Source organism: Sceloporus undulatus, chromosome 4 (assembly GCF_019175285.1).
Source record: "Sceloporus undulatus isolate JIND9_A2432 ecotype Alabama chromosome 4, SceUnd_v1.1, whole genome shotgun sequence".
Lineage (NCBI taxonomy): Eukaryota > Metazoa > Chordata > Lepidosauria > Squamata > Phrynosomatidae > Sceloporus > Sceloporus undulatus.
The window spans coordinates 119,943,164-119,963,174 of NC_056525.1; the positions used below are offsets into that span (position 1 = coordinate 119,943,164).

At 40.0% G+C, this 20,011-nt stretch overlaps 1 protein-coding gene across 2 annotated transcripts in view; it reads right to left on the minus strand.

Annotated features, from left to right (window-relative positions):
- Positions 1 to 20,011, minus strand: part of C4H1orf21 (chromosome 4 C1orf21 homolog) — a 145,639-nt gene that overhangs the window by 57,850 nt on the left and 67,778 nt on the right. For both annotated transcript variants that reach the window (XM_042463706.1, XM_042463707.1), the window contains exon 3: positions 15,592 to 15,686. In XM_042463706.1, coding sequence (XP_042319640.1) covers positions 15,592 to 15,686 — 95 coding nt within the window. The remainder of the gene's footprint in view (positions 1 to 15,591; positions 15,687 to 20,011) is intronic.

The window sequence follows — 20,011 nt, forward strand, 5'->3', positions numbered from 1 at the left end:
AGAGCATTGCATATTTGGAGTGCCATGGCTGATAAGGTCTTCTTCAATGTTTGAACACCGTGGATTGATCTCACTAGTGGAACACGGAGGAGCCACACACACACACACACACACACACACACACACAGAGCAAAATATATACTACTAAGCTTGAAATGATAACAGAGAAGAGTGCCTTGCCCCATAAACAAAGATGACATGCAGATTCATGAAGTGTTTCATTTTTTAAAAAAGTTTCCACTAATTGGCCAAATGAGCTCTCCAGGAAAGGATTTCCAAAGAAAAATCGCAATAATCCTGCTCCTTGTCATCACCTGCCTTGCCTAAGACTGTGATAATTCCCAGGGGAATCTGAAGACATCTGAAGATCTCAGTATCTGAGAAGGCATGCATGAATAACTAATAAGAATTCATATTGGGAAATATCAAGATAGACAATCACACTACGATACATTTTCTGCCTACATACAAAGACAATTATTACTTCACTTTCAGCATTATTCCAACATTGCTTAACAATTCTGCTTTGGCAGAACATCTACTACTATGCTTGAAATGGTAACAGAAAAGAGTGACTTGTGCCTAGAGCAAGGATGGTGGACGGAAGTGTTTCCTGTCTTAAAAGCCAACTAACACTGCAGGGGCCCAAATTATGCATATGAAACCAATGTAGTTACTTGTGATAAGTTACCATTTTGATAACGAGAACACAACAGAGTGTTACCTAAATTGCAGGGGGGGGGGGTCCTAAAAGGGTATCCACAACTTGAATTCAATGGGAAAATTAATTTAACTCATTAGGAAGCAGTGAGAGGGTCAGAGTAACACTAGCCAGGAGTTTTCAGCCTGTGTTTACTGGTTCCGAAAAACTAGAACTCCAGAGTACTAAGTCCAACGCTGTTTTATTATCTGAACAACAAAAAGGATGTCAACATTCACATGAAGCACTTACACACACACACACACACACACACACACACACACAGAGTTATCTATAAATATGTGGTAGTGCATAGCAAATTAAAATATTGTTATGGGAATGCTTACCAATTCCAGGATACAGGATCCAATCTGGAGAATGGATGCAGAATGAATCATTACCTGAGACTGAATTTGGCTAGCAATCTGAGGAGTTTCAGCTGGAATCTGACAGTATGCCTGCCTCCAACTGAGAGTGAAACAGTAATGGCCCAACAAGCGGCATTTATGGGCCAAACCTGACTCAAGGCAGTTTGACTTTATTTTCCAGGAATCCCAGAAACAATGGGATTCCCAGCTGATTGATGGTTTTAACTTCAGAGTTACAAAAGAAATATTTTTGATTAATTGTAGTGACACTGATTTAATCAAGCAGGAATAAGATCAGGACAACCTCAGGGAGTTTGCGATAGGATCAGGTGTGGGAAAGTGTAATGGGGGCTAGCAGAAAGATTGGCTTATTACTTTAGGCTGACAAACCTTTGTTTGTGACCTTCAAGATGAAATGCACACAGCAGGGAATGGGGAAGCCGCAATATTCACAGCCATAAAGTTACAGGGGTCCTTTCCGTATGCCTTTAGGTCTATATGATCACTTCACTTAAAGGTCATCTGACTTTTCCAGGTTCATGTTTATGGCCTCTGTGTAACTGCTATTATAATAAAATATAACAATATATTTGTAATGTACTCTAAAATAATGCAGAGTATGCAGGGTGTGGTAACAGAAGCTTTAATTCAGAAGTAACACAACAAGAAAAAGTAAAGTGACTCTTTAATGGCAGAATGAGATGTATTTTCTAGCTACTTTTGCAAGTTACATTTAAAGCATTCCCACAGGATGTTTTTTTCTGATGCCATTTGCTTATCAATCAAGGGATGTCACCCCCCCAAAAAAAGAACAAGAAAAAAAGTAACAAAAGCAACAAGAACACAACAAATAACACAAAGGGTTCCTTTCCAAACAGTGAATGTTGACAACAACTTACTTTCAAAAAGTATCTTCCCAAGTTTCCCCCTATATATCCAATAATCATATGTATGTGACCACACAAAGGTATATGCATGCAATATACGTATGTATGCACAGCAGGCAGTGTCTTAACTGAGTGTGCTGTTGGAACACTTTTCTCATTTCTACCTCAACTGTTTGTTAAGCATCACATCATCACCGACATTAACTGCCATTAAGCCTACCAAGGGTTCCTGTTAAAGAGAATATGAAATAAACTTCAAACCATAGCTTCAAATTCTTTGTTGAGCACGACGCCTGGCTAGTTTTCTCTGTAGATAGTACTGGTGTGGACATCATGCCTAATAATAATTATGGAAAAAAGATGGAGATTCATTCTACAAATGGGTGTTTCGGCAAGAAAGTACTACAGTTTGTGAACAATCACTTTAACATATTGATGACATTACAATGTCAGCAATTTATTGATAGTAATTTCCATTCACTGGACTCTGACATTTTGATTTGGCGCTAATATAGGGGACAAGAAGGAGAATTGTTCATTCTCACCCTGAAGGCCATCTATACATAAAAGAGGGTTCGGTTTCTCCAAAATAATCCCATTTTGGAAATATTTGCAAAAGATTTGTTTGTTTGTTGTAAAAAAAACCCTATTTCCTCCTTTCTCACGCATGAATAAATTTCCATATCCAGAAAAAGTGTACGGAAATCAGTGCTTGATCAGGCTAATAAAAGTCTATTATGTTCACTAACATCATCAATCTGATCTCCAAGTCCTGATTAAACATTAGATATCTCATCAACTAGCTGGACAGAGTTAATGTTTGCTCTGCTTGTATAAAGGAATGAAAATTACTCTTCATTGATTTTTGCTTTAAACAAGATGAACATGTTAAAATATTTACGTTGAAATAAACTTGCTTGTATAATGGATCTATACACATTTGCCCTACTAAATTTCTACTTTTAACAGGCACTCATTTGTGCTGCAAGGCAAGTTATCAGCGCCACCCACAATTTTGTAGCAGAGAAACCTTTTCCATTACTAGTCCTGTTTAGGGAAGCAACTATGATATACTGGGGTGGTAAAATATGTTTATAGTACTGTACTTGGAAACATAGCTTGCTTATATGAGCATGAAATTCAAAGACTGGGGACTCCAAAGAACAGTTTACATAAAGTCAACTCTTGGCGTGGCTGCTGGTTAAAGACCTTTTCTTCCTACTTACGAGAACACCACAGCCATGAAACTAAATTTAGGCAAGTGAATTCTACAACTCAGAAGGGAAAGCATCCAATTCAACTCAACAGGTGGTAATAAAAATATGGTGCCAAGTTCAAAAGACTACACTTTGCATATGAAAAAACGAGCCAAGAGCAAGTAGCACCCCAAAGGTATTCTGACAACTCATATGAGCATCTGTTAGTTCAACAAACACCTTGAGCTACAGGATATCAAAACATATCTGTTTGCATCCTAACACATTTCATTCCTAGCTCTAACACAGTACCTTATTCTCTGAATAGTCAGTGTTTCTGTCCTGCATCAAGGAGGGACAGAACCAAATACACTGCTAAAACAGAGACTTAAATATTTAGTGCCAGTTTATACAAGATATAATGCAATAACAATCTTTATCTTGAATCAAACCAGTATTTACTGTATAGCAAGAAATTTCTTTAGAATCTACTACGTATATTAAGCAGATTCACAAAAATGCTACACAATACATCAATTCAAAGTCCTCTGTTGGTCGCTTAAAGTTAAACCTTGCCCCTACTTCTCTAGCAACCCACAACACAACATCTAATTTCAAAATCAGGGCGAATGAGGCTGCAAGACACAGTCTCCCCTGCCTGTCACAACTGAGTAATCTACTCCAGATTTTTCTTTTTTCTATGTAGCAACACCCCTTCACAATCCAGTCTTGTGGAAAATGGGAGTAAAGAAATGAGAAACCACTTGCAAATAAAACTATGGAATGGAGAAAAGCTGCAGAAGGAGAAACACTGTAGGAAATAAAAAGAGAGGTTTCATTTCTCTCTCTGATTTCTGTCTTTTAGTTGGTTGATCTATAAAGCAAACCTTTCCATCACTCTTCTTCTTTAAAAAAAACAACAACAACCAAACCACTACCTATAGTTGGAATGAAGTGGCAGGAGGTTGTAGGCTGGGACATATTTGGAGAATAGGGAGGAACTAAAAACACACACACAATATTGAACAGAGAAAGAGAGATTGGTTGATTATGATGCTGTGAACCCCCTCTATTCCAGCTTCCCCATCAGATCTACACTATTTCCAGAAACAGAAGGGAAAGAGTGGAAATCCTTCCTGACACTATTCGTAGCTAGAAGTGAGTCCCTCCTAAAAATCTTCTCTCTCTCTCTCTCTCTCTGTGGGATGCCTAATGTAACTGTTGGAGTGCAACTCCCACCCTCACACTCAAATTCTTGCTTGCCTGAACAAAATCTCTCACTCCTGGTTTGCTGGCAAGTGAGCATCTTGAAAGCTGGTAAATCTGCATTGCCTCCAGGTGAAGGAAGCAAGGTGTTTAAGTAAAATGGACAGCAATTTATTTCTCCTGACAAGCTATAGATGACCTATACTGATATGCACAGAAAAGTGGGGACTAATTAAGAAAAGTAGGAGGTTACTTCCATTAATTTATCTGCAAGGCTATAATATAGCTATAAATGCCCTGATAGTATTTTTAAAGACAAAAAACAAGAACAGAAACATTCGGACAATTCCCAAACATTTTGTTAAAGGATCCTGAGAAGACTGTTCTAGCAGGAATCTACTTATCATGGTGGCTGGTGTGGTGCAGAGGGTAAGCCTAGACCTGGAGCCTTATCACACAAATTCTTTCTTCCATTAAAATAGTGTTGCTTTCAAAAGTGTGATGCAATCAGGGCTACTCTCTTCCCTATTGCGCCTCAGGTGTTATAGCATCATAGAGCTGTAGCGTGAGTGACTCTCGAATGGGGCTCAAAGAGAGGTGGGAGGACAAACAGTAAAATTTTGGCTTCTCTCACATGTCCCAATTGGTGGGAATGGTTTCCAAGCATGACTTAAGTCTGACTCCATGTATTGTTTGGCTCAGAAACTGTTAATGTCTGAAATGAAATGAAACAGGCTGGAGGGAGGAAGTCGGTTACAATAGCATTCAGGAAGAGGGTGTTAAGAATGCAGAAGGAGTGAATTTTTTTGGTCCTGGGAGCACTGAGTCTTTCCTTCAGCACACAGAGACATCCCATCCTTGTCTTGCCAGTGCTTTGCCTTTTGCCTCAGTGGCTATGAGAAATGGGGAGGAAAATTTGTGTGGGGAGAATTTGAGGGGTCTGGTTGTGAAACTGGGAGGTTCTGAAGCAGCAGCCAGGGCAGAAGGGCAGCCAGTTGGGGTGAGAAAAGTGTAGGAGCTTGTGTTCCTCAGTCACTAAGAAGGGGGAGCAGTTTTATATGGAGTAGCAGGTGAGCGAGAACTGAACAAGGAGGTCATCCTCTTGCCTTGACTCATAGTAAAATAAGGCACAAAAGGGGGAGGTGATGGAGGGGAGTACAGTGTTTTTGTGCCTTGTATACAATCTGTGTGCCTCTAGAGAAAAAAATTGGGGTAGGGGAAGGAGAAGTTGAAGGCACCTAAATTTTGCATTACAGTTCTTCTATGGTGAAAAGAGGAAGAGCAGAGAGAAAACTGGGATGGAGGAGGCTGCTTCCATGGGCAGATCAAATTGTAATTCCAGTTCCTTCTCCTGCTCCTCTGATAACTGAAAGTGGACTTATGTTTCCCTACTCACAACATGCCCCCTGACCAGCCCTGACCAGCCCAAATCTCCATACAAGTGCAACTGAACTTTTGCACTGGGAATCAGAGTGCCACAGAAGCAGGAAAGGAGGTCATTAACAGATTTTTGTTGTTGCTGTTATCAAAAAGAAGTGCATTTCAAACTATCTGCCATGGGAGAAGAACAATACATTAGCAGCATCGTACGGTATGGTTCTTCAAGAGGTGCAATTATTTTGATGTAATTTCACTTTACTTGACTCGTACAATAAAGTCCCTGGAAAGACAAAGGTTCAAATTCAGGCATGTTAAATCACTGGATGACTTTGGGCCAGTCACTATCTCTCAGATTAACCTACCTTACAAGGATATTGTATAGATAAAATGGGATGCAACCTGCCTTGTTTCTCAACAGCCATTGCCATGCAGAACCCAAACATGGTCTGGGAAGTGGGTAGTGGGGTAAAACTTTATTGAGGTGAGAAGTAAGAAGTGAGAGGAGAAGCCTCGGGTGCAGTGAAAGATTCTTTGAGGTGGGAAGAGGACAACCCACTGCAATTGTCACTAAGTACTAGAATTTGCTTAGGACAGTTCTGCAGCAAGCACAGCACCCCGATTTCAGTTTAGTTTCAAAATAACTGCTTTTATAGAAGATTTGCTGATATTACCATGAGATTTTATTAGAAACTGAGACTTTTTAAAAGCATCTGCTACTGACCACAACAACAGATTGTCAAATCAAATGTTTATCTTATTTACATTTGATTTTCCCCCAAAGTGTAAATTCCCACCACCTCTTCTGACCTCAGTAATTCTGAAGCCTTTCTAAGAAATGTGAGTAATGGGAATGGTGTCTGGGAAGGGGTGGAGGTGGCCTTGTATTTTCACTCTGGTTTCTCTCCCTACTTTGAAAATGCTCTTGAGTTCAACAAGTATCTTTGCAGTAAGGGTTTCTTGAACTAGATTTGCTAGTATTACAACATTAGAGGTTTATTAATTCAGAGGAAATGGAGACATGATGGAGATGCGCAAAAACATGCTTATACTATACAGACAAGCAGTGGAAATCAAACAGCCTCTTAGCTATGCTGCTAGTCATGTTGGGAGCTGTGGTCCAACATGGCCAGAGGGTTGTGCCAACCCCTGATGTCAAGAAAATCAATGGGGGAAGCTTTCTTTTCCTAATACACTAGAATTTGGAATCATCCATTGAAGCTTAGTATTCAAAGAATCAGGGCAGAAAAATGAAGTTCTTCATACAATGCATAGTTGGACGCCTTACCACAAAAACTAGAGATCACTGTCAACTTGGACATCTTTAAAAGGGGAGCGGGGAGTAATACAGGATAGGGCAATCAGAGATTTTAGACATAATGGTGACCTATTCCTCCAGTACTAGAAGCACTGTATATCAGTTGCTAGTGATCCCAAGCAGTAATGTGCTGTTGAACTAAAGATCTGCTTCTTGGTTTCCTGAAGGCAACTGGTGTGATCAGAATGCAGGTCTGGATAGGCCTTTGTTCTGATCCAGCATGGTTCCCTCTTATGTTCTTAGCAGCATTTATGTCAATACCGTGGGGGGCAAACACCTGTCAGTTGATGTGATGCAAGAAAAAGACAAGAAAGAGAAAAGATTTGTGGCAGAGGAGGTAGAGAGAAGATTCCAACCAATGCAACCTCTTTCTCCTCCAAACTCTATTCCCTTTCCAGGGGTGCCTCTTCTGTTGAGAACAGCACTAGAATGGCTTTTAGTGCTCCACAACTGAAATGTCTCATGCCTTATCTTTTGGCAGAGAGAGTAGCAGTCTCACCATTAGTGTGTGCGTGTGTGTGTGTGAGACAGTTAAGATATGTGTTCACATGCAACCTAGCCTCTCTCTTCCCACAGGCCAATGGCTTTTTAACTAGCCAAATGAACCCTTATGTCATCAGATGTATTAAAACTGTATTCTACAGGGGAATGACTGCTAAGTCATAGCCTAAGTTATTAGGAAAGGGAGGATAGTTGAACTGTGCATCATCTGGTAAAATTCCACTAGCTGAGAATCTTGTGCTCATGTTCTTTTCTTACCAGAGATAATATTCTAGATGATAGGAATTCAAAGTCCTATGAACTCAAGATGACAAAGTGGCATCAACATATCACATTTCCCCCAGTTTACAAAGCAGCATAGAAAAGGCACATTGAAGAAGGAAGAAGTCCCCACTAGAGCCTTTCTAACCAGAGCAATCATCACCTACTATGTTATCCTGGCCCCATAGATGAAGCTTTTCCAATTGGGTATTCAGGTGGGTGGTCAAGGATGGAATCAGGTACCTTTTAGCAATCCAGTGAAATGTTCTGGATCATTTGAGAAGGCCTGACTGAACAGCCTTCTGCAAGCCCATCCCTCAAATTCAGCACTATATACAGCACAACTGAGAAAGGAAATGCACAGACAGACTATTAAGAATGACCAAGTTACTAGAGGCTATATTTCAGTGACAGAAGAAATATACAGTGCTCAGTATGAACATATAGAAGTTACATATATGTTGTGTCAGGCATCATTTGTAACTGCTGCAAGGTACACACAGAGTTTACTAATAGGGAGTGTCCTAATTGCAATATTGCACAGTATTATCAAGCCAAAAAAAAAATTTGCCCAAGTTTGAGGGAGGACAAATCTCTGTTTAATTAACACCCACAAATCAGACATCAAGGCCATCACACCCTTCAGAGGCCTATCAGTCCTACTTCATGCAACACATTTCCTGAATATGCTAAATTCTGAGCTCATTTCTTTCATCTTCTCCTAACAAAAATGAGAAAGTTTCTGCAGTAAGGCATACAACCAACTTAGCTTCACAGGGGACAACACAATACTCCTTCTTTGTTCCTCCTGAAAATATCATGCCTTCAGTGCTTCTGGTCACTATTCAAATATCGTATCTGACTGTATGTCAAATCTAGCTGGTAAACAAGTTTAGTAATGTAGGCTTCAATAGTTAAAACCTAGCTAATCTTTATTCAGTTACTGTAGGTCCACACCAAAGACCTTCCTTTTCTGACAAGCTTTCCCTCATGTGTCCTAATTCCATCTTGTTCTCCCCCAATACACAACTGTTTCTATCCAGCTAATTTTGTTGTCTTGTAAATAGTAATGTTTTTAATGAGGTGCTGTATAGTATGGGGTTTTTTTGGGGATGGGGATATTTGTTGTTGGGGATATGTATTATGTTTTTTATTGTACAGTGCGTCCTCGCCTTACGCGGGGATCCATTCCGGATCCCTCCGTGTAAGGCGAATTCAGCCTATGCTCAAGCCCCATTGTAAACAATGGGGCTCGTGCACGGCGGCGCACGGGGTGCAACGGGCGCGCACGCCCATTCAATTGAATGGGACGCACCGCCCCTTCCGCCCTGCGTGTGCCCCGCGGCTTGAGCGCATATGCTCAAGCCGCATATGACGCAGGCGCGCTGTATTAATGTTGTTAACCGCTATGATCTAATGTTGGAATAGCGGTATACAAATTATTATTATTATTATTATTATTATTATTATTATTATTATTATTATTATTATTATGTTCATTGTTACAACGAAGCAGCAAGTGTCAGCAATGCCTCACTGAACTACACTTAATTTCAAATTATTGGTGGGCCAATTTCTCATTCATTACAGACTCAAAACAGTCTTATTTCTCCCATTTCTCACACTGCCTCCTCCTTGTTTCTTCAGCTAGTTTCTTCCCAGAGGAATGACCTTGAGTAGTCTTGAGCCAAGTCTGCCTCCTCTGTTTTGTTATCATACCACCTGTGGAAATGATAACCACTTCCTTGTAGGAATTACCTGACAGCACATCCCGTCATAGTACTTCAGCATACCAACTCCCATTACCCTGTTTTTGCACTAAAACCATGGTAAGCAAGATACATAATGCAGTTCCTAACATCGTGAGAACAGAACAGAGCAGAAGTAACTGCTCTGACATTAATGGCTTTCCCTTCCTACCTGATTGGTTTCCTTGGTTTAATCACTATCACCATCCTGCACTTTATGTAGCCCCCCTCCATGTACATAAAAAAGTAAAGCAGCAAGTTGTCTCCATGTTAAATAAAACTGAGTGGCATTAGCAATATTTCTTAGAAAGAAAAAGGCAACTTTAAAATAAGGCTCAAATGGAAATATGAAGGCCAGGAAAAATATTGGAGAGGCATTTAGAGGTGTTTTCCCCTGCTTTTTCCAAGACTTTGCCAAAATATCCAAAAGACACCAGATCCTGTCTGATCTTGGAAGTGAAGCAGATTCAGCCCCGATTAGTACTTTGATGAGACCGTCAATTAATACTAGGTTGACTTAAGGTGACCCCATGAATTACAAAGAGGTTTTTTTAGGCAAACATTACTTAAGAGTTTTGCAAGTTCCTTCCTGTGAAATAAAGCTGACAGCACCTGGTATTCCTTGGCAGTCTCCCATCCAAGTACTGTTGACCCTGCTCAGATTCCAAGATCAGATGGAATCTGATGTCTTTAGGCCATTACCATACTACAAATGTGATGTAATCAAGGCATGTGTCACTGTACCCAGATTGGACATCTCAAGAAATGGGTGCAGATGGCACACCAGTTTTAGCTGTGCATATGCACTCCTGGCCACTGCCAAACGCTGTTACAGATCTGAGTTCAGAAATATGTTCAAGCTGCAACTCTGAGATTTTAGGAGGACTGTAACCCCATCCAGTACATGTTGCATCTCTGTGAAGTGTTGAAGCTCCCTACTTGGCTATGGTCTGAACAGCTGCACAGTGCATATTGTAATGCCCTTAAATCTAGCCACCATTTTGTCCTTTCCTGTCCTGGATTGATGCAGCTTACAAAAGGATGCTATGATACTGTTCAGCAAAAGTTACAACAGCTGGTGTTAAGGAAACCCTTCTGCTAACCCTCTCCCCATATTGAGCCCTGAGCAATTCCTTCTGCTACGTAAATGGAAATGTATAATTAGTAACACTGTCAGTTTGTGACAATCAAACGTCATGGAAAAAATGATGAGAAATCTAGACATATGGACCTCAGAGAATGTCAACAGCAGCAGATGCCTCTGCTCATAAACAGATGTCCATCACACTCTGTAAAAAAAACAACACACCACAATACTTAATTTGAAAGAAATAGATGCTGGTCACTCTTATTTCCCTTGTCACCAACTATCTCTCCAATTTCATGCTTCCTCTTTATCCTCATGCACTCACACTCTGTTCACCTGAAATGTCTCCAATTCATCTATAACTTATCAGAAAACAACCAGTAATATTAAAATATAATTTAAAATATATAAAAAAATAACTAGTAAACAATTAGTAATAATGTTGCTACAAAGAATCAAGTCCTCTTCCGCTTATGGCTCTTTTCTCATTCTCTCTAATGAGCAAAAGAAAGGTGAATGAAAGAACCAGGAGAACATCTTACTGAGCTACCTTGAAGTAGCACAATTCAGTACTTAGGGATGCCCTACCATTAGGAAAACAAAATTAACACATCAGGCAGCCAGTGCTAATGGTAGCAGTGGCTATCTCATGCATTCTTTGGCTGTCCTCCTCTGTTTTGAAGACAAACCAGTCAGCAACCCTACAAGGGAGTGGGAAGGAGTGACTCTTGTCCTTTGCATCAAGCAGCATCATATCTTGGGATAGCCATGCCAGTCTTGCAGATGTTGCTGTCCACAAGAGCCTGTCTCCCCAGCAGGCAAGCTATTCTCAGCTCTTTGGAAGACTTCTAAAAAGCTGGAAACCCCAATAGCCTACATAAACTATTTAAAGAAGATGTCCCAGAAACAGCAGACACATCTTAACCTATAGAATACTGTGGCTACCAAGAACAGAAACACTTGTGGCAAGAGACTGAACTCTAAAACTATACTGGCAATGTCTGCTAGAAAATCAAGAACATAAGGAATTTCTTTAGTATGAAATATCTAAAGCCAGGGAACTGTTTTTTTGATTAGCACCATAGAAAACATAGTGTAAAAATACCTCAAATTTTGATAAAAGCATCCTAAAAATTGTACAACTATTTGCATACTATAAAGTCTATTAAGATAATCCTATTTGAAGAAAAGCAAAACGAGTAGTTTTTAGGCTTTAATTCCAGGGTGCCTGTTAAGAACACATTGAAGGTAATGAGGGTAAAGGGTATTGCCTGCAGATGTTTTCATATTTATTTTAACAGATGAAATTAGAAGACAGCTACCGTTTAACACTACAGCACCAACTTTCATCTCCTATGACCTCTGATGCCTTCTTCTGAAACTCTATTAAGGACCTTAGTTCAGATGCCAGGCTCTGTGGTAATGACCTCCCTATGGCAAACCCACAGGTACAAAGTGCCAAATGAATGGTATCCCATATGAGATGGGCAATCAAGAGTTCATTTGAATGTATGTGCAATTTGTCCAATATGCACAATGCTGTTCTCTCCAAAAAGGGAGTGTGCATGATAATCTAGCTACATCTGATGACACTTGTGCAATGCCATATGGACATGCTCCTGAAATGCAGAAGTGAAAAACTTTATCACAGACTGAATGTCTGAGTAAGACTGACGTCCCACTATCTACTACAATATGTCTGTAATGATCCTATATGTTTTGAATTATTAGCTGTAGCTTACCTGGCGGTTATGAAGGGGTTTAAAGTAAGACTATAGAGAACTGTAATTCATAACTCTTTTCTCAAGGAAAGCCAATTATAAAAGAAGCTCTAAGACAAACTGTTTACACTATCATCATAGGCTTGAAAAACAAAACCCATAAAGTAATACAAAGAACACACAACTAACCAATATAACCACAATGGAAAAGACAAATGTCAAATTTCATGAATACCATATCAATCTTATTTTACCTTTCTCAGAGGTAACATTTTACACGGAAATACCATTAGTGCTCCAATTAAGCCAGTGCTGCTTAGAATGTTAAATAGGATGTTATGAGGACATTTCTGCAAACTTACTGCACTGTTGTCAAACTAAAACAATGAATGCTTTCAGAAAAGAAGATAAATGGATCTTTGTAACTGGAGGAATACCTTATTTACACCAATCTTGTACCCACAAGTTTAAAAAAGAGAGAAACTCCAGCCAGAGTTCTGCTGGCTCCTTCTAGAAGTTATTTATCCATCCAGGCAAAAAATGTTCTTGGCATGACCTTCATTCCTTTCTAAACAAAGGAGAAACACACACAACAAGGGTGTCGCTATAGTGGGAGCAAAATGAAGGCATAAGAATAAGAATTTTGAAATTGATAAGGAATGTGTGCAACCATCAGACTGGGTGTCAAGCACCGCTGATCTAAACTCCATTGTGAATTAATTATGATCATCTTGAACTTTACTGTTATAGAAGAAGGAGGAAAGTTTCTCTTTATTCACTTCCACCACTTTATACATATCTCCATGGTAAAAGTTCTCCAATGCATTTAATTGCTACTTTCTACACATTTTCCAGATAGGATGACCAGAATACTAGACTTCATTCCAAACGAGGCTGCTTTCTAAGTATATACAAAACTGAAACTGGCAATTCGATTGCTGCACATGACACATTAGTTGCTACTATGTGAAGACAAATGTTTTGGTGATACATTACTGTTTAATACAAAAGTGCCCAAAATTCATCCCAAATGCCCCCTAAAAGCAATTTTTCAGGAATAATGAGTAAACATTACTGATTGCATTAAAAAAGTAATGTAGACCAGACTTTATGTTTCTTTTAAAATAACACACCATTATACCCTCTTCATTCCCCTTCCCTCAGAATAATGTATGTCTTACGTAGAATGTAATAATGTTAAGTCCCATTAAATACAATGCCATAGTAAAATTATATCCTTTATATAAAATGGCAAAAATCAATGGCCCCATACAGACAGGCCAAAATAAAGCTGCTTCGGGTCACTTTGGAGGTATGCTGTTTACATGATGCATGTGTCCTAAGGGTCCGGAAGCTGCACCAAAGCTGTGCACCAGTCCTTAGGACTGGATCATGACTTTGATGCAGCTTCCGGGCTCTTAGTACGCATACATTATTTAAACAGCATACCTCCAAAGTGACCCGAAGCAGCTTTATTTTGGCCTGTCTGTATGGCACCCAAGTTTGCTTTTTGGGATTTTAAAAAACATTTCCTTGCTGTGAATGGACGAATGTGTGTATGCAGAATCCATGGATATGGAGGACCGATTGTAGTATTTTATTATTATTTTAAGGGGCTAGACATGATTTTTCCTAGACATTATTTTAAGGGGCTAGACAGGTAAGAAAATCTGGGAGTTCCTCCAACCTTGGCTGGGACACAAAATCCTGGGAGACTGGAAGGCCTTTCCCAAAATGAGAGGCAAATCTTCCTGCTTCAACTAAAAACCTACATACCTGTCTTTCTTCACTGACCTCACACTACAAACCATCCTTATCATCCCATCTCTCCAAAACACCCTCTTATTTTCCTTAGCAAGAACCACACAGGGGATGAAGAGAGGGAAAGAGAAAAGAAGAGGGAAATCTTTCTTTCTCTCACTCAGCCTTTTCCATCTCTCTTCCAGCTACATGTCAGGATACAGTGTACTGGGTGGGATCATTATTTCAGGCAAGCTTCCCCTAATATTCAGTTAGAAATTCTTCTGATTTAAGATCCTTCTGAACTCCTGTGGGCATACCCACAACACAGACTTAAATTGCATTAACAGTTTAAACCCGGGATTCTGGGAACTGTGTATGGTGATAGGGATCTCTAATACAAACTCTCAGCACCTTCAGCAACTACAGTCCCCAAGATTCCTTGGGACAGTTTTGATAGACTGGCACAAAACAAATAGGGTTACCAAACTGAAAATTGGAGCGAGTCCTTGTGCCTCTAATGGTTGTGCAGAAGAGGCAATTTCAGCAGGTTGCAATCCTATTTCACTCTGGCAACCGTAAATATGTAATACAGATACACCTTGGGTGATACTACCATGGGAAAACAATGCTGAATGTATATACAAGATTAATTTTATCAGTGCTAAAAAAATGGTAATCCAAATCATGTACCATGGAGATCTGAATTTCATCATTTGTACATGCTTTGTATAATTCTTTACATTCTGTGTTACTTATTCAAGTTTTAGCTCTCAGGATTTCAGAAGACATCACCCATGTACTTTCAAATTATCTTTGTAACTGTAAGGACTTTGTAACTATAAGAACCGATTTAAAAAACACCATAATTCATAGGAAGCTTAATTTTGCATTCTTTCAGCTCTCACAAAAATGTGCAGCAGAGCCCTAGCATTATACAACTGATAAAGTAAGAGGGTAACACAAGCTGAAAAACAAAACAAGAAATTAATTCTTCTTTACAGCAGTTTACTAAAACACCGATTCCTACAATTCTCTATTGTATGCATAGCATACATCTTTAAGGGCCCAACTTTGCACTCTTTAAAATTCAGTATAGCAGCTCAGAGAATAAATAATGACAGACAACTACTTAAAAGTAGGTGGTTTCCTTCTCGAAAGGCAGTAAATTCCTGTGTTGCTAACAGCTCCTTTGAGCACAAACACATTCATCATGAGCCAAGCAGCATTACCACTTGCAAAGGGGCTGAATACAAATGCCCATTCTACTAGAGCACATGTCACAGTACCAAGAGTGGGATAATTCATAAAGACAACCAGGGAAGGTAGCATTTTGCACTTTCCCTCTGAGCTATTAATAGCAGTGGCATTTTAAAGACAGCTCTTCTTCAGTACACTAAGTGTTCTATATACTTTATGTTTCATTACAGACACACAGCAGTGTCCAAGTTGTTAAATTAGTAATAACATTAATCCTTTACCAAGTTTTCCTGGTTTCTGGCAGCGATTTTCTGATCATCCTCTCCTCCGTTTTTCATGTATTTGACTTCCTCCACAGGTTTGATTCTATACTCATCTGAGGATCAAGAGGGAAACAAGACACATGTCAGTACAGCTATAAAACATGCACAGCTCAGCAAATAAAAATGCAAATAGCTAAAAAAAAAGGAAGAAAATAAGATGAAAACACATTATTTTTAAGTGCACATTTATGTCAAGAATACTCTGAGGTGTCACTAGGGAACACTTCAACACTGTTGCAGGACTGAATCACAATTACTGCTAGAGTATCTGAAGCCCATGAACAAGACTGCACCACACATTGTAATGTGTGCCAGGCAGAGCTGCCAGCTGGAACTCTCCAACACAAGCCTCCTTGACATACATAAAGGTTATAGGGGAAAAATATTATCAAACAGTAACTGATTAAAAAATGTAGCAAGGAGAGTTAGGGCAGGGCACTAAAAGCAATGCTTTTTACATCAAAAATAGAAACCATGTAGTGCCACCAGCTTTGTTTCTGCCCAGGCAGGAAGGGCTTGAAGCCTGAGCAAAGTCTGGTGAAGTGGCTGGAGGAAAAATCTATCTACTCAGCCTGAGTGGCCATATCAAAAGCATTGAGGAAAACGTAAAGAGTGGGGGTCTCTCTGACAGACTATGGCTGCCTATCAGGTGAATCCCATCCATAACCAGAGTAAAGCTAAATTAAGAAGGGGGCAAAGGAGAACTTAGAAAAAAAATGACAAATAAAATGAAAATAAACCTTTTGTTTAAAAAAAAAAGAAGAACTAAGAATTGCTGAGTTCCTAGAGCTGCTACCAAGCAGGGCCTTTCTGGGGAAAAGGAGGTGGCTCCTCTTACTGGAGAAGAGTTTTGGAATAGGATCTTGCTTGCTGTCCACTGGAAGGAGCTAACCAAAAAGTCTTGGAATGCACTGCAGAAGATAGAGGAGACTGGGAAGTTAACATGGATGTAAGAATCCGGCTGAATTTCTTCATAAATGATATGAAGTTAGAGAAGATAAGTGATGTGACTGGCTTGGTGACTGATACCAATTTGGCACCCATGGAAAAATAGTATCAAGGGTACTAAGAAGGATCTAGATAAGATCCTCCTGTGCAAAGATACCAGGTTATATATCAAAGTCAGAATCTTCCACATCATAGAATTTTCAAATGTTATGTATGGCTGTGAAACGTGGACGGTGAAGTGAAGAAAGCTGACAGGAAGGGAAGCAACTCCTTTGAAATATGCTGTTGGTATTCTACAGGTCCATATTGTACAGATTTGGATACCACCACCTGCTAGAAAGATAAATAAATGGGTCCTTTCATGAGTCGGCAAGTATTTTTCCTTAGACAGTCCTTTGAGAGGTGGTAAAGTGGGGGTAAATTTGCACGGAAGAGGGAGATTGGGATAGGAGGCAGCTGCTCCCATAGAATGATGGTTTGGCCAGCATCTTGTGACAATTACCCAATCTTTTGGAACATGAATGGCTGACATCCACTATAGATTCAAGAGACTTCTCTTGCACTGAGGATATTTTTGCCAGTCTGGCTATGAAAAAATAAGAAGTGTGTGCAATCAAAATGAAGAATAACTTGCCAGAGGTTACTTGAACAACTTGAAATATGTGAGTTCCCGTCTGAGAAAACTGAAGTGTCTTCCAGGTAATTTGACTGTCAATGTTAAGAGAAATCTCTAACTAATTATGACCCTGCAGCAGCATTAAGATAATTTATAACACAGATAAAATACAGTACCTCTCTTGGAACTGGCCCATTGCTCTTTAGATCCAAGAACCAATCTTTATGAGCCCAAGAACCAATGTTGTACCTCAAACGCAGACATGCACAACTCACCACTGCTCCAAGAATTCACTCAAATAATGCCTTTGAATGTGGATCTCACTGTCTATCCCCCCTCCTGCCCCCAGCAGGTCTACACAGTAACATACATGTTCACAAATGCATGCTCATTGTTAAAGAAATCCAATTAATACTCACTACCAACACAATTTCGCTACAAATTCAGTTTTTATGCTTGAGTGGGGATTCTCACCCTTTTCTCCAAAGTTGTAGTCTAACACTCAGCCAGCATACATAAACAACGCTGATAAGGATGTCTCAGCAAGGTAATTAGCAAGTACTGGAACCAGTCCACAAACCTTGCAAGGAGTCAGAGTTAAAGAGCAAGACGAAAGCCAGAGCCGAAGTCAGGAAAACAGAGGTCAACATAGTCAGTCCGGTCCAGGGTCAGGGTAGCAGAAGGTAGCAAGAGTCCAATCCGTTCCAAGGTCAAGAGTCAAGGCAACAAGGAGTCAGGATACACAGTGCCAGCAGCAATCACACCAAAGGATCATGCAATAAACTCTGGCACTGAGTTGATGTCTCTCTTCTCATTAAGTAAGGGAAACTCTCCCCCATGCCACCTGAGGCTGATTTGCTAATTGCCTCTCTGCAATCCTCCTGGATCTACGCCTGCAAGCACTCTCAGCCCTTCTTTGCTTGAAGGAAGGCACGTCCCAGGCATGATTCCTCCCCAGCATCACCACTAGGTTGTTGCACCTCAAGAGGAATCCCACTAGGACTTGGCTGATCCTCCTCTTCTATGGCTGGGAGATCAGGACTGGACTCTGGCAAAGCAGGATTAACACCTGGTGTAGCCTCAACTACCTCTTGCACTGGAGCAGGACCAGCACCTGGTGTAGCCTCAATTACCTCTTGCTATGGAGGAGCCCCATCCTCCTCCTCATCCTCTGAGACCTGATCTTGGCTGGCCATGACATCACCCCGAGATACACACACTGATTGTAAAATTAAGTAACTACATGTTAGAGGGAAAATGTGCAAGTTTTTATTACAGGCCATATTTTTGTCATAATAATCAACTCTATCAGAATGTGACTTAAGAAAATAAAGATTGCTTTCAGGTCAAGGTGGATCCAGTCCAATATTCCATTTTTCACAATGGTTAGCCAGAACGCCTCTGGAGAAACAAAAGGAAAACCTAAATGGGACTTGCATTCTTCATTATTTGTCTTCAGTGGCTCTGAAGGGGAAACCTGATGAAATGACAGCAATGTCACATAGCCTGTAATTTAATGCTGCTCAGTAATTTAAAAGTAGAGAACTGCTAGGTGGGCAAGTGCTGCTGAAACTGTCTCTCAGTCAGAAAGAATGCCTCAGCCAGACAGATTTCCTATCTCTAAGAAAATATATGCAGAACCAGGGAGAATGTGGTAATAATTCTGCAAATAAGACAGTGGTAACATCCCTCTCCTACATGCAATAGTGTGTGAGTCCATGGGAAAGAAAGACAGATATGGGTCGGCGCCCTATTGTGGAAAGCCTTCCCACTGGAGACCTGATGCACCCGAATGCTGGCTTCATTCTGGTACAAAACTGAAACACAGCTATTTCATAAAGCCTTTGGGGCTAAGTCATTTCTTCCAAAGTGTATACGCATGTGGTTTTAAACTGTTTTAATCTTGCTAGCCTGTTTTAATTTGTTAAATTATATATGCTTTCTAATGTGCTTTCCATGCATCTGCGGAAGTAGACTCAAATCTACAAAAACTCATGCTTTCAACTTCTCTCATTCAGATAGTCTCAAAGGTGCTGCAAATCCCTTGGCTTACTGATTTTCCAGACGAACATGGCTATGGCTTTGAATGCTTTTAGACTGTTTACATGATGTGGTTTTCAATGGTAAGCTGCTTTATATTGTTTAATGCATTTTATCTGTGCATTACCTTGATATCATGTGATATATGGCAGGATATAAGTTTCCTCCTCCTGCACTTTAAATAGCCCCAACCTCTTCCCAAGACTAGCATTATTCCAATACAGGTTTGAGGGAACTCACTAGGCTGGTAGAAAGTGGCGGCTAAGATGGATGGAAATATGCTAGCAAAATGTTATTCCTAAGCACATGCTGAACTCAGGAATGAGAACTTATAAATAAAGGTTAACAACAACAACAACAACAACAACAACTATCTCTATTCTTTCCTTACAAAATGCTATTAGTCAACAGGCAATGTCAAGGCATACACACAAACATCTTAACAAAGCTAAACAGAAGAAAGCTAACTAATCCTTTCCTTTTGTTTAGCCCCTCCTTCTCTCTCTCTCTCTCTCTCTCTCTCTCACAAACACACACACACACTCCAAGCTGGCTTCTCTACAAGTAATCTTCTGTAGCAACCTAAGTGGCAGCAGCAAGGAGGAACAAACTGGTCGTGCATATCCTTGCAGATCTGCACTTCGCCTATAGATCTACCAGTCTGGATTTTTATTTACTTTCTGCCCATTCCTGTTCTAATTCTCAAGTCCTCCAGCATCAGATCAAGCCAGTGGTCGCTCAATATTCACATTTATACTACCTGTGAATATGAAG